The sequence below is a fragment of the Eubalaena glacialis genome, chromosome 7 (genome assembly GCF_028564815.1).
Source record: "Eubalaena glacialis isolate mEubGla1 chromosome 7, mEubGla1.1.hap2.+ XY, whole genome shotgun sequence".
NCBI classification, from domain to species: Eukaryota; Metazoa; Chordata; class Mammalia; order Artiodactyla; family Balaenidae; genus Eubalaena; species Eubalaena glacialis.
This window is the reverse complement of record NC_083722.1, coordinates 107592456-107616552: the sequence shown is the minus strand read 5'-3', so window position 1 is coordinate 107616552 and position 24097 is coordinate 107592456. Positions and strand designations below refer to the sequence as shown.

Below are 24097 nucleotides of genomic sequence, written 5' to 3'. Positions count from 1 at the left end.
GCAGTCTTCCTCGAGAATAATACTATCCAAGGAGAGTTTCAAATCCCAAGACACTGAAGCAGTTATAAACACATACCCATACAAATGAGTGTCTCCCTACCTGCGGGTACCTAACTAGTAATTACACCCAAAACAAACGCCTTCAACAGGAAAGGAGATCAGGACCAGGTATAGGAGGGTCAGATTCTTCCATAAAAAATGAAGCACCAATTTCATTCTCATTTTTCCTCTCCTTTTCCTGGTCTTTCTTCAAGACTCATCCTTTGTGAAGCTTTCTCCAATAACTCTGACCCTCACTCTCAATAACTCTAATCACTCCATTTATTGAAAGCCTGAAACACCAGTCTCAACTAATTATTCTAGATTCCTTTTTGTTAACTGTTTCATGTTTTCATTTTGTCTCCCAAATTTGAGTGAGTTCTCTGTAAGGCCTGTACACTGCCTAGCCCCTAGAGGGGGCCAATTATTAATATTGCTAATAATATAATAATAATAATGAGGCAATATAACATAAGAGAGTGGCAAAAGTGGAGTCAAATAGGCCTAAGTTCAAATTCTGGTTCTACCATTTGACTGTGAACACGTTACTTATTTTCTCTAAGCCTCAGTTTGGTGGTGAAAATTCAACAAGATATATATTAGTGCACCTAGTACAGGGTTTGGCATATAACAGATGCTCAATAAAGCTTAGCTACCTTCACTTCCCACTTAATAAGCACTTGTTGATTTGAACTGAGTTAGAGTAATTCTCCTAGGGGACTGCCAATGGCATCATCATATACTCTCTTACTTTCCCCATTACACTCTTGCGTGTGCCTGTGTCATTTCCTTACAAAGGTCCCTTCAGGTTTTCTACTCTGCTGTCCTAAGAAAAAGCCAACTACACAAGTCAGCAGGAGGGCATCTCCACATCCACATCTCACTTTTATCACAGCCACGCCAGCACTCTCTCCGTCCGGGTCTCCCAGTGAGAAAATGATAGAGAGAGAAAACCAGGGAAGCAGCCAGAAGAGGAAATGGAGATAAATAGCTCTGTGGTCCCTCTGTGCCTCCCTCTTGGGAGGAAAGACTTAGGTCTAGTCTCCAACCTTAACTCTTGTGAAGAAAGGAAAAAAAAAAAAATACCCTTGCCATGTTCCAGAACAAAAAGCAACCCCTTTTCCTCACCTCTTCACTTCTTCAAGCCCTTCACCAGTCAATTCCACTATCACCTCCCACCCTAACCATCCCCTGGGTCAACTTCCTCCTCCACAAAACAAAGCCTCTTTTAACTAATTTGTCTTAAATAGACCTCATTCATGCTTTTATCGACTAGAGGTCACATATTCCCTCAGCCTTCACCATTCCAAGTTGGAATATCCCTTAAAAAAAAAAAAGAAGAATTTTTTAAGTTTCCCATCTTCTGCATTAAGGCACATCTCTTTTTATTTGTGTCCCTTTAATGATCCAGAATATTTAATGATGCAGAATACCTCGGTCATCATCCTTCCAGCTGGAAAAAGCCACCATCACTTCCACCCCAAAACACATACTCCCCCCCTAAAAAAATTTTTTTTTAATCCACAAATTGGGGATTTGGGAAAATACAAGAATATTTGGGGCTGCAGAAAATACAAGAATTGTATTATTCTTAAACGAGTTCACCACGCTGCACGGGAACAAGTCCATGTACACCTGGGCTCCCACACCTGTGATCTGATCAACTTTGATGTCAGTACTGACACCAGCCTTAATCGGACCAGGTGAAAAAATACCCCCTCGCCCTCTCCCTTCCCCGCCCCCAAATACCCATTTCCATTCCTGATTCGCCCTGGGGCCCATAAAGCAGAACCTTTCTTATTGGCCTTAATGTCCCTCGGGGGATCTGGGACCCTTTTCACCTCAGCTTTGATGTATCGAGGCAGAAAAGTCTGTTCCCTCCACCCCTCCCTCAAAAAAGAAAAAAAAAAAAGACTATTTCTTAAGACTCTTCCCTGTTGGATAGTAGCTCCAGAATTTATGTGTTGGGGGATTTGAGTCAACTGAGGGGCTATTTTACCGCAGGCTTCACCTTTCCAGGCTGACCAGTGCCTCCCCCCGCCCTCGACACACACACGCTCGCTGGACCCCCTCTCCTCGCGGCGGGACCCCAGACCCTCCTTTTCGTTGCTCTGACACCTCCCTGGGAGCCGGAGCATCCTCGGAGCGGCCCCGAGCCCCGGGCGGCGGCGGCCGGGTACCTACCAGTCGGTGTGCGGCTCGTCGACGACCAGCAGCACCTTGGCCTTCCTGGTGGCGGCGGGCGCGGGCGCGGGCGCGGGCGCGTCCACCAGCCCGGCCGAGGCTGCCGTTTGCTTCACCGCCTGGGAGAGCGAGCTGAAGAAGCTGCTGCCCACCGACGGCGCCGGGGTCGGCTGCGGCGCGGGATGCGGCGCGGGCGCCGGGGCGGGCGGCGGCCTCCGCTCGGGGCCCGGCGAGGCGACCGGGGGCGCAGACGAGGCCGAGGCCGCGCCCGGGCCGGGGGGCGGCGGCTGCTGGGGCTCCGGCCGCTGCAGGTCAGTCATGTAGCCATTGGGCAGGTTGGCGATGAAGCTGCTGTCGGACAGCCGGCGCCGCAGGAAGTTCATCATCTGGCTTGAGGGGCTGAGGGCGCGCGGGGCGGTGGAGCCGGGAGGCGCTGAGGGCGAGACGGAAGCGGCGGCGGGGGCTGAGGCGGCTGAGGCGGCTGAGGCGGCTGAGGCGGCTGAGGCGGCTGAGGCGGCTGAGGCGGCTGAGGCGGCTGAGGCGGCTGAGGCTTGGTGCGCGGCGCGCGAGCCAAGCAGACAGCCGCGGCCAACTGGGCCGGGCGGGCGGGGAGGTGCGAGGCTCAGCGCCAGGGAGAGGGCGGAGCCGGGGGCGGGGCCACGGGTTGTCCCGCCCCGCGCCGCAGAGCCGGCGCCGCCCCAGACTCGCAACCGGTGCCGCCCCAGACTCGCAGCCGGTGCCGCTGGCTGTGAGCAGCGGGCCTGCGGGGGCTGGGGACTCGCGGTATAGGGAGGACCAGGCCTCCTGCGACCTGAGCGTGGCTCTCTGGGGAGGGCGTGGAAGCTAGTCCTGCTCCCCAAGAATAGGGACAAGGGAGCCCAGAGCCCCTACCACCTTTTTGATTGGGGGAGAAAAGAACCGTGTCCCACCCGAGATGGAGGAGAGGGAAACTGTCCCCACTCCCTTTGGAGGAAAGAAAGGTGTCAACCTCCCCACCCTGAGGTGTGAAAGAAGCCATTCCCCTCGCGCGCGCGGACATGCACACACACACACACACACACACACACACCCTATGGTGAGATAAAAAAGAACTATCCCTTCCTCAGTGCTGGGAGAGAAAGACATCCCCCTACCCTAAGGTGGCAAGACAAGACCTAGTGGGGAAGCGAAGGGTCATCTCCTCTACTTTGGGGAGAAAGGGGGTGGGAGACAGACCCTCTCCACCTGCCTTGGAAGGATGTGTGGGATGCACTTTCAGCACCTGCACCTTAGGGATGGCTCACCTCAGAGCACCTACTCCTCTCCCCCATCTCTTGCACAAGAGAGAGGAAACATGTGTAAGTCTGGAGATCCCCCCCTGCAGGACCCCTGAGTGGAATATCTAAGGCTCCCCCACCCCTTCTGCGTCCTTGCTTACAGGCATTGGTGCATCCTACGTAGTATCAAGAAGGTCACGTCTTCAAGATCTTTCTGTTTGTTTTTTCCAGTTCATTCATTGGCCAGATCTGCCTCGACCTCCATGAAGGCTTTCTGATTACCACCTTCCCATGGGCACTCCCTGAATCTTGTATGCCCCCTGAACTTTTGTTTTCACCTCTCAGGAGATATACTTTTAATCCCTATGTTGAATTGGAGCAGGACGCAGCAGATATACTTTACATTCAGACCACTCTGCGTGATATGTGACCTTGGGCAAATCAGCCCTCTGAGCCTCTTTTCCTGAGCTAGTAAAAGGAGATAACACTTTTCAAAGTTGTTACACAGAGTAAGTGAGATCATGTATGTAAAGCACCTGACACACAGTAGGTATTCTAGTAGTGGTGGCAAGATTCTTATTCGTATTGGAACTAGTTCTCAGTAAGTATTTATTGGGCTGAATGGAATCAATGAGCAGCTTGTCACTAATGTTGGCAGGCAGTTCTTGCTGCCTACATCCCAGCTGGCACTCAGCTTGGGAGCTGGAGATATACAGTCCAGCCCTGAGCCAGAGACCCAGTGATGTCCGAGAGGTCTTCGGTCAACTATAGTAATGCAGTGGTCCTCCCAACTCCCATGTCCCAGGCATGGTTAGAGCTGGATAGACTGACATGAATGGAAAGTATCCCCTGTTTGCGAGTTCACCGTCTATGTGGGCTAGAGGGGGAGAGTAGGGAGGACAGACAAAGAAACAATCACCACAATAAGATGGGCGAGGTGTTTTAGGAGCACCAGAGAGCGAGGGATTCATTCTGCCTGTGAGGCTTAGGGATGGCTTCTCAGAAGACGTGATATTTGAGATGGGTCTTGAGGCACCTGAAAGGGTTTACAAGCAGAGAAGAGGGAAAGCACTCAGACAGAGAAGGCCTGCAGGAATGTTCCTTGATGACTCCTCCAGGAAGCCTCCCCTCAATCCTCCAAGGTGGGCTGTTTCAACGCCTGTGCTTGGTTTCATCATAGCCCCTGAAGAAGTGATAATAAAATATTCTGGTGACTAGAATATAAGCTTTTCAAGGATGGGGTTGTGTCTCAGTCATCTTTGGACCCCAACACCAAGCACAGTGCCTGATACATAGCAAGGACTCTGCTGTTTGAGAATCCAGCTCTACTCTTACCCAACTCAGTTCTTGTGTCTATTGGAGAATAAAACTGATGTCACTAATAATTTAAGTAAATAAACTCAGTTTAATGTATTAAACTGAGTATTTTTTAGAAAATGAGAGGAATCTTTTCCAAAGGCATGAATCTCTACTGATGAGATTTCAGACACTGTATCACTTTAAGTTTTTTGAATGAGTGGGTTGTCTTTTTTTATATATATATTTCACTAATTCCCCCTAACCATTAAGCTTGTAGTGCACGTATAATATTTAAAAATCAACCAATTAACAAACATGTTTTGAGTACCTAATACACACAAGGCATCATGCTAGGCACTGGAGGGTAAAGGAGATTCAAGGATGAAGAAAATCCAAGTTCTGCCCATAAGAAGACAACTCAGAAACATGTGAACACATAATTAGCAATAGCAGAGCGTCTGTGTGTGACCAGAAAGTGGAGCAGGCAGTGAGGGTTAAAGGAGCCAGAGGAAGAAGAGATCTCTGGGGTAGGAGGAGATTTCACAGGAGCGGTAGAGCCCAGGCCATGTAAAATGGGTGGAATTCAGATAACCAGGACAGCGTAGGGGAGACAGTCAAGATGGAGGAGATGGTAAGAGCAAAGTCAGGGAAGTTGGACTGGATAAGTCATAAGAATGTATAGATCTACTCCTTGAAGGCAAAGACCTTCCCTGTATTATCACTATACTCCTTAAGCCTTAGAATAGCACCTGGCATGTAGAATGCACTCAAATATTTGTAAGAGGGGCTCCGAGAGGCTGTACTTGTGTGTGTGTTTATTTTGTTGGTGTCTATCCAGCTATATTTTTAGACGGCAAGCACCTCACAGTGAGGAATTCTGTCTGCTGCTTCTCGCAGAATGATCTGCAAAGCCTGATGTAACATTCAACACACAGAAAGTATCCCAGTCTTGGGTGCTAGATCAGAACGTTCCCAGAGAACTGCTTACCTATAGATTCCTTCACTGATACAATGGAGGCCCACAAAACCATTAAAAATATTTATCAAATATTCCACTAATTTATAAGTATTTTCTGGTAGGTTTTAATAAGAATATTACTCTTATGGAAGAACAGAATATTTTCTTATGATTGGGCATGGGTGGTTATTAATCAGTTGAATATAATCAGAAGATTTTCATTAGTTGGCACAAATGTAAATCACATCCGATTAAAACAATATCCTCCGTGTTCCACTGAGTCCTTGCCAATAAGTGTCTTTAGCGTGCAAAGACACTGTATTATAAATGGGCTTGGGTTTTTAATAAGCTGTAATGAAAATCTTTCCCGTATCCTTACCTGTGGATCTAGGTTCCAGATGCAGGGAGAATATAGCCCTCTTCATCTATCTTATATCCTGCCTTTTCTCTGGAATTGAAGCGGGAGCAGGATTGGGAAATGCTATAAAATATAAAATTCTGGTGCAGTTAGGGCCTTTTCTACCTATCTCCCTCTGAGACCAACCAGCCGTTCCCCATCTCCAGGTAGAAGGCGTTTCTCCCAGAACAATCAGTGAAGAAGGGGGGACGGGGGATCTCTCCCATCTTTTTTTTTTTTTTAACATCTTTATTGGAGTATAATTGCTTTACAATGGTGTCTTAGTTTCTGCTGTATAACAAAATGAATCAGCTATACATATACATATATCCCCATATCCCCTCCCTCTCACATCTCCCTCCCACCCTCCCTATCCCACCCCTCTAGGTGGTCGCAAAGCACCGAGCTGATCTCCCTGTGCTAATCATTCAGTGACTGACTAAGCCCTGACTGACTATTCTGATTCTGACTATCAGAATCTTGGAAGTCTCTTCCAGTTCTGGAAGCCTGGGACTCTTTGAGGTCCTTCCTTGTGTAATCTTTATCCTCCCACTGAATTGTAAACACAAGTAAACATCTGGCGACTGCAGATGAAAGAATCCTGCTAAACTCAGGAACCAATTTAAATGCTTTACCGCCCCTCTGATTTCTCTCTTCCCCTTGAGCAACAGTGCGGCAGAGAAAGCTCACAGGGAGCCAGGCTGGGTACAGGTTGGAGGAGCAATTGAAGTGCTTTCTGCAGGCAGAGCTCAAAAACAGAGCTTAAAGGGAAACCTCGGCACACTGTCTTGGTTCCTCCCAAACAAGGAAGTTTGCTGGAACATGCCACCCTTGGCCCTTGCTCATGCCTCAGGATCAGGGACCCCATTCAGACCCAGCTGCCTTAAAAAGAAGTAGAAAGAGTTTGGGATTGAGGAACTGTGGGTTCTCGTCCTGGCTCCATCACTCATTGGCTTTGCAGATTTTCAACAAGTTGCTCGGCTCCCTGGGCCTCTTATGTAAACCGGGAGGATTAGATCTTCCTCGGGCCTCTCATGAGATAATATGAGAACACTTTGAAGGTGACAAAGCTTTACTGGAAGAGGCATCATTATTGCTCCCATACTATCTTGTTACCTGCCGTTTGGAGAACCCAGATGAATTGAGGGTTTGCCATCTCTATTCAGGTGGGCCTTGGTGACCATCAGCCCTGGGGATGCCCTCCTCCTCCACCTCTGCACAGAAGACGGCTACGTCCCGAACTTTGAATTCTCCGAATGTGGCACATCAGCTGGGCCACTTTGCTATACTTACGAATCACACAAATATAAGTTCAACTCCTAAATCTGCCTAGTGGTAACTGCGTCACTCTGAACAAGTCGCACGTTCAGCCTCAGTTTCCTGATCTGTAAAAGAATGGCGATAATTATCATAACGACCTGGAAGGACTATTTCAAGGGCTAAATAAGATCAAGTATATGAGTGTATTTTATCAGCCATAAAGCACTGTGCAAATGTTAGCTATTAATATTTCTGATGCCAGGGGAATCACAGAACTTGCCAGTAGCACAACTAAATAAAAAAAGGACTCTCCTCATACATACGTATCCCCACGTTACACACCCAAGAGAATTCATAGAAGGCACGTGGTCGACCTCTGCCGCTACTCCCAGGCTTAGTCATACCTGCCCAAAATAAATGCAACAACCACTTCAACTATTGGCTTCTACCTTTCTGGATAACCTTGAGAAGGCACTTCACTTCTGTCTCCAGGCTTCCATTTCCTGTCCTGGAAGATGAGGGAGAGGGAGCTAAGCTGGGCGATCCTCAAGGTCTGGTGTTGTGGGATTCTCTGGGTGGGGCCCCTCAGGGAGAAATAAGCACCTGACGTCACCAGGCTGAGCCAGGGAACACAGGGGAAAACACTGAACTCTGGCAGATGGCTTTAGGAAGAGAGAGAAGAGAGAAAACACTGAACTCTGGGCGCCCAGAAGAAACACAGGTGGCATGAATTCTAATTCCAATACCCCTGACTTAAGGGAGTCAGAGATGGTCCCCTTGCCAAGTCTCCATTTCTCTGACACTATTGGGGACATCATAATAACTACAACTGATTAGTTGCTGACCAGATGCCAGAAACTGCCCACGTGTCATCTCATTTAATCTCCCACAAGGGAGGTGTTAAATATCCCCCTTTTACCAATGAAGCAATTAGACTTCAGAGAGGGTACACCAACTAACATGAGATCTTCGAACTAAAAAGTTACAGAGCTAGAAGTCAGGTCTCGTTGTCTGCAAAGCCCATGAAATTCTGCATTAGGGTATACTGACAGCCCCTTTAGAAAGGTGCCATCCATCAGCAGCTTGCCTAATAAACACATTTATTGGAAGCCATGGAAAATATAATATGCCCCCTGGACCCTCCTCAGCTTCCCTGCCATCTCCCTTTGCCCAGATTCCTTCAGACACAGGAGGCTTGGAATCCTGTATAAACATTCCTGCCCCAGCAACAAGCTAGCCTCAAGCAAGAAGAATCTAGCTGATGAGACACTCCTCCCCCCATGCACCCCACTCCTACTCCCACCAAGCTTGGACCACAGCTCCCCACAGAGCAGCTCTGGCCTCTTGTGGGATGCTGGTGTATTGGCTGTTGCCATGGTGATAGAGGAACATTTCTGTCATGCACGCAGGAGCAGCACAGAGTGGGTTTCCCTGCCTGGAAAGCTCAGAGGATTCATCAGAGGTTGCTTTTTAGCAGCATTTGCACACCACTTCCCAGATAAGTAAAAGAGCATCCCTTCCACTTAGCATTTAATCCCACCGCAGGGAAGGAGCTGAGCTTTCTGTACCAAGTCAGTGCAGAAGGCAACCCCTTCCTTCTACCTCTGGTACAGTTCCTCTTCAGGGAGGTGCCTTCCAGGTGGTAGGAAGAGATATTTACAAGATGCCAGTAAATGAGCTGTTTACAGAAACAGTGGGCAGCCCTTGACTCCCCATCCTGCTCGACCACTCCCAGACTGTGGATCAATTAGATCTTTAGTGTCAGACCCATGCAGGTTTATCCTCTGCCTCAGCCACCTATTAGCAAGGCAGCCTCATGCAATTTCTTTAATGAGACTCAGTTTATTTATCTGTAAAGTGGGGTTAATCATTCTTTGCAGAGTCATTGAAGAATATCGAGATCATGTAAAAATACTGCCCAGTACAGTGTCTGGCACATGGTAAGTGCATATTCATGACAGCAGTTATTTTTTAAAAAGAAATGTAATGAAACTTATGTTCTGATTTGGAGACAGACTAATATTTGAATCCCTGGCTCACCACTTAATAGCTCAAGAGCTATGTAATATTCTGCAGTCAATTTTTTTTTGAGTCTCCCATTTCCTGAGGAGGTCAGGATGAGATTCATAGACTCAGACTCTATGTGAAGATTTTATTTAGCAGGTATGGTTATAATATCTCTGCTGAGAACCTGAGGATCTGGGCTAAAAAGAAAAAGACATCTTCTCTTTTGGTGAAATGGCATGAGGCATTGATGGCATTACTCCTTAACGTAAATATCCATACACTGAGAAGAACCTTTCCCACCTCCAACACGTTGTATGAGTTCCTGCATGGCTGTCCCCCAGGGAAAGGTTCCTCGGTGGCAGGGCCAGCTTGGAGCAGATGGCCCCATTTCTTCTTCTTCTCTTGAAAACAGCCAGCTCCAGGGACTGGAGAAAAAGAGAGTCATAGTTCAAGGTCAAACACTTGACTGTCGTTTTAATGAGTGTGATTCAGCCTGAAAGTCCATCAGTACTCTCTCTCCATCCCCTCCCCTTCACGCTGCACATCTGCAGGACTCTGCCAGCACTAGAGGCCCTCTCGAGGGCTGAAGACACCTGGCTGGCTTGCCTGTCTCCTGTTCCTGATCAGGAGTGGGTCAGTATTCCTATTTCTTGGTTGTTATCTTCTCCCTACACTGCCACTGTCAAGAGAATGTCTTTTCTCATCTCCAAAAGACCATCTGGTCCATTTGAAGCAGACTAGCAGTAGGCTCTCTGACAGCACCCTCATTTCTTGGAAGATGGAAGGCATCCCCCATCCAATTATCTAAAAGTCCCCTTGCCTGGTGATTCAGCCAACCCCTCCAACAAGAGCCAGCCCTGGGTGTCCTAAAGTCACCTTGAACAGATTGATTGTAATTCAATGCTTCACACGTTCCTTTGAATTCTTACAGCAACTCTGCAAGGTGGGAATCACATGCTCATTTAAACAAATGAGGAAACAGAGGCTCAGAGAGGGGAAGGGACTTCCCCAAGGTCATACAGCCTGTCACAGAAGAGCTGAGATGCAAACTCTAATTTCCAGCTCTAGGAGGAAGTGTTGAACACTCACTTGCCACTTGCTTTTCTTACAAGCCATAGTGAGTGCTTTGGAAAGTGCTAGAGTTTAGAGAGCGTGGCAGCCGAGGGTTCCAGAAAATCAGCCCCCGTGTCATCCCTAGTGTGCTCCCAAGCCTTTGCTCAAGCTTTTCTCTCTGCTTGGGATACCCTTCCCCATGCCTTGTAGAGTGGCATGGTGGAACAACCACAGGCTTTGCAATAGACAGAGCTCTTTTTGAATCCTGTCTGTACCACTTGCAGCTTTATGATCTCAGACAATTTATCCAATCTCTCTGAGGTTTTCTTCCTCTGTAAAGCAGGGCTGTCTACCTCATAGTATTGTCATGAGGATTCTCGCAGAAAGGGCCTGCCTAGCATGGTACCTGGCAGTTAGCAGGTGCTAGTGACTATAACCAGCCCTTCCCAATGAGCTCAGGCACCACCATCTCTGTGAAGCCCTCCCTGACTGCAACTCCTGTCTCCATGCCCTAACATTCATTCATTTTTTTCTTCTTTCTTCATTCAACAAATATTTGAAATACATAAATAACTCAATCATAGTACTCAGCACACCATACTGTAATTATTGGGTCATCATGCTCTGTTTCCCTCATTAGACTGGGATCTTTCTGAGGGCAAGGATTTCAACTGAGTCATTTCTGAATCCTGAATGCCTAGGCCAGGGCCTGGCAGGAGAAAGGAAGGGGAAAAGAAAGAAAAAGGAAAGAATAAAAGGAAAGACAGAAGGAAAAGGAAACAAGGCACAGGACTGCTTATGACAACCTGCTCCCCCAAAACGCCTCGTCTCTGTATCCAGGCAGACAGGAAAGGCACCTGGTCCCCCCGCAGCCTCCTCTGAGAACGCCTCCCGATTCCTCCATTGACAGGAGCCAACAACTAGATGAGAATATCAAGGACCGCCGGAGTAGGAGGCTTCCAATGAGCCTCGCATTGAGAGTGGAGCCGGTGGGAAGGCGCAGCTGCAGAAAGGAAAATTCCGTCTGTGCCGCCGCTGGGGACAGACTGCCATCCCAGGCCTGGTAACGGCGCGTGCGGGCCCGAGCCCCGCGCCCCGCGCCCCGCGCCACGCCCACCTCCGGCCCCGGCAGCTGCAGCCCTGGCGCCCGCTCAGCCCGGCGGGCGGGGGAGGCATCTACCGTCTCAGCCGGAAGGCTGGAGGCTCGCCCGTGTCGGCTGGCGCGAGTGGAGTGTGCTGAGCCCCAGAGCGGGAGCTGGGAGCCCCAACCCTTGGGCAAAAGCATCAGGGAGGGGAGAGGAGAGGAGCGGAGAGGAAGCTCTTCTTCCTCCCTGCTCCCCAGACAGTCTCCCTGCCCACCACCAGATGGGCAGGGGGGACTTCTAAAAAATTCCATTCTAATCCCACCCCCCTTTCTCCGCAAAGGGTCAAGCCACTTGGTATCCGTGATTCTCCACACCACCTGACTAGCTCATCTCCTGGTCTTCCTTGAATGGCTCTGCAGCCATATTCAACTTCTTTCTGGTCCCCAAACAAGGCATGCTCTGTCATACCTCTGGGCCTTTCTGATGCTGTTTCCTCTTCCAGGAATGCACTCTGCCCATGCTTCGCTGTGTGGGGTCAGTTTCCCAGAGGCAGACCCTGAGACTAGGATTTGAGCACAAATAGTTTGCTTAAGAGGTGACCTAGGAAGCACCATTGGGGACATGGACGAGCGGGACCAGGAAGGGAAGGAAGCCAGGAAAATGTGCATTAGGGAGCAAGTTATCCCTTTGAGCAGCTGGGGCCCAATCCCACGGAGCAACGCTGGTAGATAGTGTAGAACACATCTCAGAGCTGTCCCACTCAATGGGTGAGAAACTAGGGCATTTATCCACCAAATTCCATTCCAGATTGGTTGAGTACTGCTCCTGGGAGCCTTAACTACCACCACCACCCCTCCCCCATGCCCTGGCATCCTGCCCTGTGCAAGAGCCAGGCCCATCCCACCAACAGTGCTAGCTCTCAAGTAGAGCCTTACAGGGCACTAGTACCGTCTGCTACTCTTGCCAAACTAGCTAACTACTCCTTGTCTTTTAAGGCCTAGCTCAAAAGCCAATACCTCTAATCCCAAATAAATTCCACGGCCCCCTCCTCTGCATTCCCATGGCATGTTGAACACAAGTCTATTGAATATTTGTCCTTATTCATTATAGTGATTTTCTGCCTATCTTCCCCACTGGATGGCAGGCTCCTCTAGGGCAGGATTTGTGACTTTATTCATTTCTTTGTCCTCAACTCCCAGCACAAGATGGCACATAGATAATAGGTGCTCATTAAATATTAGTGATGGTCAAGAATGCTAACGAATATTGATGAGTTCCAATACCAGCACAAGATTCAGTTTCTCCGGGAGGACGCCTGACACCCTATCACCTTTTGTGATTTGAGAAAAAAATAGAGTCTCATCTTAAAAAGTATAATAACTGAATGCTGCCTCAGTTTCCTCAAGTTGATCAACTGTCAGGACACCAAAGATAAGTCTATCCAAAGAGTCTCAGACTGAAGCAACATAAGCTTTACTTTGCCATCTTCTGCCCTGGTGTAGACGGACACCTCACAGAGGATAAAAAGGCATTGGATTCATACAGATTTGTAGTTGTTTATGACATGCATAACATCATCAACCTATTTTAGTATACATGGCACCCATCCTAGAGGCACTTAGCTGTATGGATACAGCATTCCTCCTGCCAGAACCCTCAGACTCCATCTTTATCCCAAGGGGCCTGGGTCTTGCCTGCAGGCTGATGGCAGGAACTGGAACCCAAGTCAAGTCAGATGTGAAGTTTCCCAAGACAACTTGAGGCAATACTGCCAGAGTGGAGTACTGTTGTCAGTTATTCCAACAATGTTGGAATATTGTTGGAAGTATTGTTGTTACAATTGTTGCCAAAACAATATCCAGTTAGGAAATATGAGGGAAGGGAAAAAATATTTATAATAGCAATAAAAAAGATACATTATCCATCAGTAAACCTAACAAGATGTATGCAAATTCTATTTGAAAAAAAATTAACATTACTGAGGGACATCAAAGAACACTTAAAAAATGAAATGTATATCTTTTTCTTGGGTAGGAAGACTCAACTCCTAAAGATGTCATTTCTCCCTAAATTAATCTGTAAATCTAATGCAATTCCAATAGAAAAAATACCAACAGATTTTAGGGTGGCAGGGGTGGGGAGGGAACTAGACAAATAGATTCTGAAATTCACATGGAAAAATAAACAATCAGGAATAGCTAGGTGAATTCTGAAAAGGAAGAGCAGAAAGAGAGGGACTGACTCTCCCAGATATTAAAACATGGTATTAAGCTGCAGTAATTTAAACAGTGTGGTACTTGGGCATGGAGAGACAAATAGATCAGTAATATAAAGCTCAGAAATAAACCTAAATATGTCGAGAGATCTAGTATAGAATAAATGTGGCATTTCAAATCAGTGAGGAACAAGATTATTCAATAAATATTGTTGGAATGACTGGTTTGCTATTATGGGAAAAACTTAAATTGGATCCATATCTCACTCATAACAGCAAAAAATTTACAGCAAAAACCTGTAACAGTAATAGAAGAAAAAGTAGGGAACTTTGTTTTATAAACTTGGGGTAATTAATAGCTGTCTAAGAATGACATACCCCACTCATAAAATATAAAAATTGACAAATTCGACTGCCATAATGTTTCTCCATAGAAAAAACCTTTGCATTTTCAAAAGGGAAAAGACAAACTGGGAAAAATATTGGCAATTCATACCACAGGCATAGGACTAATTCCCTTAATATATTAAAAGCTTCTATGTATCAATAAGGAAAAAAAATCCAATAATTCTATAGCAAAATAGATAATAGACATGAAAGAAAGAAAATACAAATGACTTCTAAACTTCATCATAATAAGAGACTGGGTAACAGGGAAATACCTGGATGCTCTTCTGTATCTCTAAATTTTGTACCATTTGGCTATATTACCCAGTTTTGTTTTTTTTTTTAAAGCATCCAAGCTCAAAAAAAAAAAAAAAAAAAGAAAAGAACAAACAAAAATTATTTTAAAATAATAATAAGATTCTGGGTACTAGCTGAAAGGACCACTGTGGACATCAAAGTCATACGTGGGAAAACAAGTAATAAAGTTGATAACTGAGGACTTTAAAATTAGAAGCAAGGGTGGGGGAGTATAGTGGGATGATCAATCACACAAGCTTTGGTGTTCAAGTTCCAGATCTGTTTTGTCCTAGCTGTGTGACTTTGGCAATTAACTTCATTCTATGACCATCAATTTTCTCATCTGTGAAATGGGAACAATCGTAGATTTTCTGAGGTTCAAAGAGGATATGCACAAAATTGCTTAGGGCAATGTCTGATATACAGTAAATGCATGAAGGGCACCTTGCGTGTGCTAGAAGAGAGTGGGTGTCACAGCTTAGTGCCTGAGCGGGATAGGTACAGAGTCCTAGATCTCTGACTCCCTCAACTTGTCCCCTGTCAGGCTATGTCTGTACTCAGCTGACAGTCACAAAGTCACCTCCTTTTATCTCAGAAGATCCATGAGAAACAAATACCCCGTATCCTCTTCTGTAGTTATTTCCTTTATTTCCCAAAGCCTCTGATACCCAAGAATTACAGATTTCTGTTGACATACACAGGGCTCTCCGGCCCTGAGTTCTCCTGGAAAATTCCATTAAGGCTCCAGATGTACTAATCTATAATTGTGGCTCAATTCAGCTCGTGGTAAGATTTCAATGTGTGCATTTTGCACTGTGCCTCAGCCATTCCACCCTGGGACTTTTCAATAAGACCATCCCACGCACTCATCATATTCCTGCCAGACCTTAAAAGCAAGGTATAAATGGTGGCTGGTACGTCAGGCAATCCCACAATGCCAGTCGATCCCTACTGCTATCTGATCCCAACCCTCCCCAATCGATCTGCCTCCCAGATCTGAACCCCTGGCTCCATTTCCGGATTTCGGTCCCTGCCTCTGGCCCCTTCTAGATTTTTGTATCTTGTGCCTCCCCTGGCATTTAGACCTCTGGGCTCCTAAACTGTTTATTATTTGCATAGCCATTATAGTAGTTAAGGACTGTACCTTTGTTCCCCCATTAAGGGGAATCCAGATACAGCTGGCAGAATTGGGAAGAAGATACAAGTTTGCCTCTAATTCCTTCCTACTCCTATTTCAGGGACCTTGGCCCAGACTTAATGATGCTATTCTCTTCTGGGCACTTTCCATAAAGCTTCTCTTTGAGTTGACTCATCAGTACCCTTACGACACCAGCCAATAAGGTTTAAGAATGATTCTTCCCAACCCCTTTTGCCATGGACTTTCCAAAGAGTTCTGAAAACCTGCAATGCCTCCAAGACCCTGTGGAAATTTTTTTTTTTTTTTTTTTTTTATGGTTGTGTTGGGTCTTCGTTTCTGTGCGAGGGCTTTCTCTAGTTGTGGCAAGTGGGGGCCACACTTCATCGCGGTGCGCGGGCCTCTCACTATCGCGGCCTCTCTTGTTGCGGAGCACAGGCTCCAGACGCGCAGGCTCAGTAATTGTGGCTCACGGGCCTAGTTGTTCCGCGGCATGTGAGATCCTCCCAGACCAGGGCTCGAACCCGTGTGCCCTGCATTGGCAGGCAGATTCTCAACCACTGCGCCACCAGGGAAGCCCGAAATTTTTTATTGTATTATCATCTGGCATCCTCTTCCCCAACCTTTTCTTGGGAAATTTCCCCCCATAATCCATCCACATGGCTGCCGTGTTTTCACATGACTCACTCTCTTGACTATAGTTAATTGGTTTACCTGACTCAGGCCAAGCCAATTGGTCTTTCTCTGGGAGATTAAAAAAAATAAATAAACTGGATTAAAGAATAATAACTAGTCTTTATGGTGGTAGAAACTCTAAGGTGAAATGCAAGACTTACCCAAACTCTTTTTATTACTTATGTCAGTTCAAGTCTTCTGAAAAGCATGTACCAAGTGGGAGTCGACATAGAAGAGATTTCTTAGGGAAACACCTGTGAAGGATAAAGGGGAGCAAGCAGGAGTAGGAGAGGGAGAGCCTGGACTGCAATGCAGGTCTGACACCTGCGAAAGGAGAGAGAGAAGGAAAGAGGACTGATTAGGAAAGTCTCAGACTACAGCACAGTTCTAAGAAAGTTTGGGCCAGGCCTATGGGGAGTCACCAAGCCAACATTGCCCAGTAGAGGAACGGACCAGCATTAGACACCCACCTGCTCAGTTACTGCCTGGAAACTGTCTGGGGGAAATGTGGCCTCAGCAAAATGCTATTGTGGGTCCAGAGGTACACAGCAAGGCCTCTCAGTCACCCCTGCTCCCCATGGCAGGCTCTCTTGAAGGCGTCTGTTCCTCCAGTCCTCCGAGGGGCAGACACTAGAATAGGATTAAATGTTCAAGGAGTTTATTAGGCAAGTCATCTCTGAGAGAATAGGGGAAAGGAGCCAGGGAAGGCTGGGAGGATCATCAGACTGCCTTGCAAGTCTGACTCCAGGGGAAGGACAGAGGAAGGTAGCATCCTAGACCGCCATGCAGTCCAGGGAAGATGTGCTAAGCTGTAGGAAAGTCCTCAAGCCCATATCAGTCATCAAAGGATTCTGGTTTTCCAGGAATGGGCCTGCCTTAGTATCCCTAACATACTCTCTCCCTGGCTTGGAGCAGCTCATGAAAAGGTCTGTCACTGCTTCCCAAGCTGAGTCACATCCTAAGGTAACTGTGTTAAGAAGGATTTCACCGTGGGATTAATTGGGGGAAATTCCTAAACATTAACATCTTTTACTAGGTTCCTCAGAGTCACCCTCTTCCCAATCTGTGTCATCGGTGAAAAAGCACTCATTATCTCTGCTTTAAAACCTGAAGTTCTCTTTCAATGTGTTCTTTAAAGTTATGCTCTGATAAGCTCGGATCTATAACTGAAAGCTCTCTGGCTGGAAAAAAAAAATTTGGTAACAACTTCCCAGCTAGCTGTCAGAAAATGTGGTAATTGGAGAAAAAATGAGTTTGAGGCATCGGTGCAATCACACCATTACGTAAACTGTTTCTTTCTCCTTCTGCTTCACCCAGAGGTGAGAAAGGACCCTTCCAGGAAAAGGACCTTGGCAGAGATTTCTGTGGTCAAACAAGAATTTGAAGAAGGAGAACTGAGGCTGCTCCACTAATGATCACAAGCAGGAGAGGGATATGAACCAGAGAAGCCACTGGGGATTGAGAAGTCTCTAGAAGGATGTTTAATGTCAACCTTCTTTGAAGCCCATCCAGCATGGAGAAGCTGTAGGAGGATATAATGCTAGGAGAGATTCAGAGTGTTGCAAAAACACGTCTATGCCACAGCCAAATCAGTTCTCAGTTCTGACCCTTCCTCACTTGCCCCACCTGACAGCAACTCTTAAAAGTAAAGCCGGGTGGGAGTAGGGGTGAGGCAACTTGCTCAGGGTCACAAGAACAAGGAAGCGTCCGATTCCGGCCCTTTGTAGCTAAGCTCCACATCTGCGTTGGATCTGTAAGTGATCTTAGTGAGAGAAATCAGGTCTGCTCAGTGTCATCTTTATCCCCATTCAAAACAAAAATTTCTCATGAACCCCGCGTGTCCCCTTTCATCTAAATCAGTTCTTCAGCAAAGTGCTTAGATTTGTCATCCAGATCCTCAGAGCTGCACCACCCCGACCGCCTTTTTTTCATGTTTTTCCTTATTTCTCTTTCGCTTGCCCCAAGACTCACGGCAGTCTGCTCCTATTCTCTCTCCTGGTTCCTTCTCTCCAATTAAAATCTGCTCTCAGGAAAGGATGCACACATCCACATCGGAATGCTTGAGCAACTGCATTTTAACAAAAATATGAGAATGGCTTAAGTGAGAGGAATTAATACTTCATGGTAGAACCTCAGATACCATCTAATGGGGAGAGGAATCATATCTTGGGGAAAACAAAGTCTTCCCAGGGCTCTTAAAGTCACACCAATAGGGAACCACCTATCCATTATAAACAGATCAATTTCACCAACTTTATAGATTTGGGTCCATTTTATTAAAAGGTAGTTGGTACATTAGAAACCACACTGGACCAGGAATCATCCGAACTTTGCTTTCCTCATATGTAAGCACTGGAGGTTGTATCTTACAACCTCTGCTTGACATGCTAGAATTCAGTGGTGGATTTTTAAGGATCATGGCTCTGTAAATAGTCAGACCTAGATTAGGGTGTCATGTCTGTCACTTACCATCTGGGAGAACTTGGCAAGTCACTAAACCTCGCTAAGCCTTATTTTCCCCATCTATATAATGGGAATTAAAAGTACCTACCTCAGAGTATTGCGAAGAATTCAACAAATCGTGTGATACATGAGAGGGCTCAATAAATATTAGTTATTATAATCATTGCCTCTCCTTAAAGGGTGATCAACTCTTCCTCAGTCAGCAGTCTGTCACTTGATATTGGATATTCTTTCAATAAAGCTTGAGGATGAACTTTCCTTTAGTTTTAGTGAATTCTCTAACCTAACTTCAGAGAGAAATTTATGTCCAAAACAACTGGAAGTCTATGGAGAAGAAGGAAAATAGTTCCTTTCTTAAACAAATGGAGCTCTAATATTCTAATTTTTCACCCTAGCATTTATGTCACTCAAATTAATTGGGTTCAGTATTGAAAGAAGCACATTATCCTCCTTATATTTCCATAATCAGCTGCCTGGAAAGTATTATTAAAGAGAAATCAGTATGTCACACCTGGTCAGCATTATAACATGATTAGTTCTTTAATTAACAAGGGGGCAGGAAAATATCACATTTTATTAAGTCTTCTTGGGAATAAAGTTGGATTCTAGCAGCTCAAACTGCAATAATTCAGCACGGCCCACACCCAAGAAACTATTCAACAGAAAAGTATACATATATTTTATTCATCAAAATTTAAAACATTTAAAATACCTCCTTACTTACCTGAGCTCCTTACACTATCATTGATTTCTTTTCCATCTCTTCCCTTTAAGGCACAAGTAAATGCAGTTTCTTTATAAGAAATAAAGATCAGCAAAAAGAAAAGAAAATCCCCCAATCCAGCCATGCCTGAAGCCAGTGTTATTCCTCGAGCCAATGGATTTCATTTAAGTCAGCTAGAGGCCCATCTCTTATCACTGACTTCCTAGACTGACACAGGCAAGAAGCATAGCTGGGGAATCCAGGAAGTCATTCTCTTTCTCACTTTCTCTTTCTCCAAAGGCCCATTCATCTGTGTTTCTTTCCCTGTGTCTGCCTCATTCTTTTCTGCCTTTGTGTGTATATGACCATTAAGGACCACCCCCTCTCTCCCTAGTTTACATGTCTTCATTTTGAGTGACCAACGGAGACTATCAAGCATCCAAATCCAATCCCCAAATTTCTGGGAGAGAGAATCTGAGTCACCCAGCTGGGATCAGCTGTCCAATCCTGATCCAGACAGCTAAGGCTTAGGGGACTTTGGCAATTTACATAACTTTCTGGGACCTCAGTTTCTTCATCAGTAAAATGAGGATAATAGTAGTACCTCCTTGTAAGTTTACTGGGGGGACTAAATGAGATCACACTTGAAGTTCTAAGCATAGTACCTGGTGTGTAATAAATGTAAGCCATGAAAATGCTGTTTCATCGGTAATGATGCTGCTGCTCTGTCCTTGGTCTCCTTAGATACTGCCTGAAGTCGTGGTGGTGCTGAGGCTGCCGGGGGTGATGGAGATCTCAGCTGTGGATATGAGAAGGATTTGAGGCAGGAAGCCAGACAGGCGATTACAGTGGTACAGCATTCCACCCAGGAGGCAGCCTCTGAGTATGCTGAGTGAGAGAGAATTCTTGAAATTCGGCCAAAACTCTCCTCTCTCCAGCCTAGAGAAGCTCATTGAAATAAGCTCTTCTCCCCAAACTGATGCTGCTGCCTTTTGAGAAATTCTCAATCAGCTCAGCCCTATCACCTGGTTTTCCCTTGGGCTTGTCTACACTAACAAGCAGATTAAAGAATTCACACAGACTCGCAACGGTAGCGTTTGAAGCACTATCTCATTGAATCCTCACAACAACCCCCGAGGTAGGTATCACTGTCATTCCTTTCTCATAAATGAGAACACAGAGGCTCAAAGGGGTTTCGTAGCGTGGCCATACCATAAGTGTACAATTCAGTGGGTTTTAGTATATTCACAAAATCGTGCAACCATCACTACTGTCTAATTCCAGAACATTTTTATCATCTGTAAACCCTTTTCTGATCCTTTCTCTCCAGACAGTAGTTTTGGGTGATGGGTGGGCTTTAGTTCCTCGTTTTGCTTTGCCCCTGTAGCTAGGGTGACCCCCCTCATCCTGATTTGTCTGGGACCTTGCTAGCTTAATACTGAAAGCCCCACATCCCAGGAACCCCCTTAATTCTGGGTGTTCACCTTACCTGTAGGATACATTGTCAATGTCATGCCTGTAACCCTTACCACTGGGTGTGTACCAGCTGCCTTTCCACTGCCAGTTCCTGCATCTCTTTGTCTAATGGCTTTCTCCAAAGCCTTGGAAGTCTGCTCTGCTCACAACAGCAGGACGGAATTAAACCCTGCCGTACAAGAGTGGCCCTGATGGCAACTGGAATATCAGTACCCCAGCTCTGTCACCTCTTGGGTGGCGCACCTCAGAAGGTGAGAGTTTTACACTTGCTCCCATAGTTTCCCCAGCAAGATCAGCTCCGTTCACCCACAACGGTAGCTGGCTGGATAACGTGCCCTTTATTGACTGCCTCCCCTTGTTTGTTTCACTTCTCCATTCTTTTTTTTTTTTTTTTTGATATATTTATTTATGTATTTATTTATTTTATTTTTGGCTGCATTGGGTCTTCGCCGCTGTGCGCGGGCTTTCTCTAGTTGCAGCGAGTGGGGGCTACTCTTCGTTGCGGTGCGCAGGCTTCTCATTGCGGTGGCTTCTCTTGCTGCAGAGCACAGGCTCTAGGCATGTGGGCTTCAGTAGTTGTGGCTCGCAGGCTCAGTAGTTGTGGTGCATGGGCTTAGTTGCTCCACGGCACGTAAGATCCTCCTGGACCAGGGCTCGAACCCGTGTCCCCTGCATTGGCAGGCGGATTCTTAACCACTGCGCCACCAGGGAAGCCCACATTTCTCCATTCTTGAATCTTTATCTCAGGGTCTGCTTGTGGTCAAATCCAAACTAAGACAGCTCCCCTCCCCAAATCTTTGAAATAGACAACTAACGCTTTCTCAAACATACATAAAATGTTATGCCAGTGGAAATTCCAGTCCCTTCTGCTAACCAGATTTGCTGCCCATAAAGCACCCCCCCCCAATATAGGAATTCTGGAACTGCCGCCACTTTGCGGGACAGATCTTGATAACCCCCGCCCTGCAATACACACAATCCCTTACCTGGAGCTCAGCCCACCTTCAGCCTTTAAATTCCTCCTTGGGGACCAGGGAAGGCCTGCTCCAAAGCAGGAAACTTTCTAGTCATTGTTGGCCTGGGCTCCATCCAATGGCACAGAAGCAGATCAACATTTTTTATTCCTATTTGTTTTCAATGTCAGGTCCTCTTGGCAGGCAAGATCATGCCCCTGCCTATCGGTCATGAGGGCTGTCTGAACCTTTTGAGAAAAATGGATCACAAACTAACTGCAGTGTAAGTGCAGAGCAGAGGAAAGCAGAATTACAAATGCAGGAAGCTAGAGCAAAGAGACCCCAGGGATCAATGGGATCTGACAGGAGCCACAAGGAAAGGACCCTCTCCCAAGCCCACCACCCAAGGTCTGTTCCCACAAACCTACCTGACCTGTGTGTGAGATCCCACTGTTAGAAAGTTGTGCCAGATGGTATTTTCCACAGACAGCTACACCAGTACATGTCCATCCCACATGTTCTTCTTATAATGTGACATTGACATTCCTGCATGGAGAAGTGGGTGGACCTTCGGTACTGCCTCAGCCAGTGGGATGAGGCAGAAGTGACACTGCACGAACTCCAAGACTAGATCATAAAAGGCAATGAGTTCTGTCTGACTCTCTTTTGGGTTACGTGCCCCGGGAACTCAGTTACCGTGTTGAGAGGAAGTTCAGGCCACATGGAGAGGCCATGAGAGGGTGTTCCAGCTAACAGCCGGCCCCAGCCACCAGACGTGTGAGTGAATGAGTCTTCCTTCTGCCCTCAGCCTTTGAGTCCTGCAGCAGAGGACCAAGACATCGTGGAACAGTCAAGACTTCACCTTTCTGCCCTGGCTGGGTTCCTGACTCACAGAGCTTATGAGAGATGATAAATGATTATTGTTGCATCAAGCCACCAAGTCTTAGGGTAATTTTTTATATAGCAATAGATTACAAATATAGGAATGAACCCTCAGTTGCAGTAGAGAGCAATCTCTCTAAGTGCAGGCACACCCAGACGGAGAAACATCTGGCCCTAGGCATAGTCATTCACACTTCAGTATGAATCACCCATACTCGGCACCACCATCCCAACGAGAAAAGAGACAGAATTAAAAGTCTTAGGAAATGAGAGAGAGGACCTGGGAAACTGAAGAGGCAGAAATGGATATGGGGTATTTTGTAGAAAGAGATCTGGACTTAAAGCCAGACAGGACTGTGTTCTAGTCCTAATCACGCCCCTTCCTGACAGAATTTCCTCTGAGGTACGGAACAGGCTCTGCCACTTTTTAGCTATGTGACTTGGGCACAGCCTCAGCTTTCTCATTTGTAAATCATTCACAGCAATACCTACCTGTCTCTCAAGATTGCTGGGAAAAGCAACTAAGACAGTTGTTATGGAGACAACTTGTTTATGTAATTGAGAAAGTTGCAGGATGTGGTGGACCAAGCAGGACTCAGCAGATCTGGGCTCTAGTCCAGGCTTTGCCAGTAACCAACCCACTCTGCAAGCCTTGGCAAACTCACTCCCCTCTGCACTGTAGTCCCCACAAAGCTCATGCCAATGTAATACTCACCTGTAGACCCAAGCACCCCTGGTGCAAGAAAGCCTACAGCCATCAGTGCCAGCAGAAGGTTGCAGAGTCTCAGTCACCAGTCCAGGTAACAAGGAAAGGTCAAGGTTAAATCAAGGTCAAAGCAGGGTCAATCTAGCAGAGTGAGAAGCCAGTTACAAATAGGGTTAAAGGGGTCCAAGGTGAGTCCCATTGTCTAAATATACCTTTCCAGCTCTGAGAATGAGATGCAACCAGGGACGAAGCTGATAACTAGTCATAGGACCATCCATTGCCAGTATAAAATATTATTTAGGAGCTTAAACTCTGGAGCCAGCACACCTGAGTTCCAAATTCCAGCTTTACTGTCGATTAACTATAGCGATCGTGGGCATGTTATTAACCATTCTATGCCTCGGTTTCATCCACTGTAAAATGGAGGTGATAATTACTTACAGCACCCTGTTGATGGGGTTATTGAGAAGATTACATGGACACGTGCAGTAAGAGTTCTTTCACACCTGGGAAGCTGGCCCTCAGTGAGGCAATTCTGGCTCATGTTTCCTAAACTGAAGAAAATGGTTATAGGGCTATCTTAGGAGGTAAATTCACAGGTCCTTCAACATAAGATAACACGTCCCCCTCCACTCCCACTAAAATCACTTCTCAGTGCTCTCTTGAT

At 46.4% G+C, this 24097-nt stretch overlaps 1 protein-coding gene across 1 annotated transcript in view; it reads right to left on the bottom strand.

The window, feature by feature from the left end:
- SYN2 (synapsin II) overlaps positions 1-2798 on the bottom strand; it is a 175501-nt gene extending 172703 nt beyond the window's left edge. Inside the window, exon 1 of the mRNA XM_061197278.1 lies at positions 2224-2798. Within this exon, the coding sequence (XP_061053261.1) occupies positions 2224-2609 (386 nt within the window). The 5' untranslated portion in view covers positions 2610-2798. The remainder of the gene's footprint in view (positions 1-2223) is intronic.
- Between the last annotated feature and the right edge of the window lie 21299 nt (positions 2799-24097).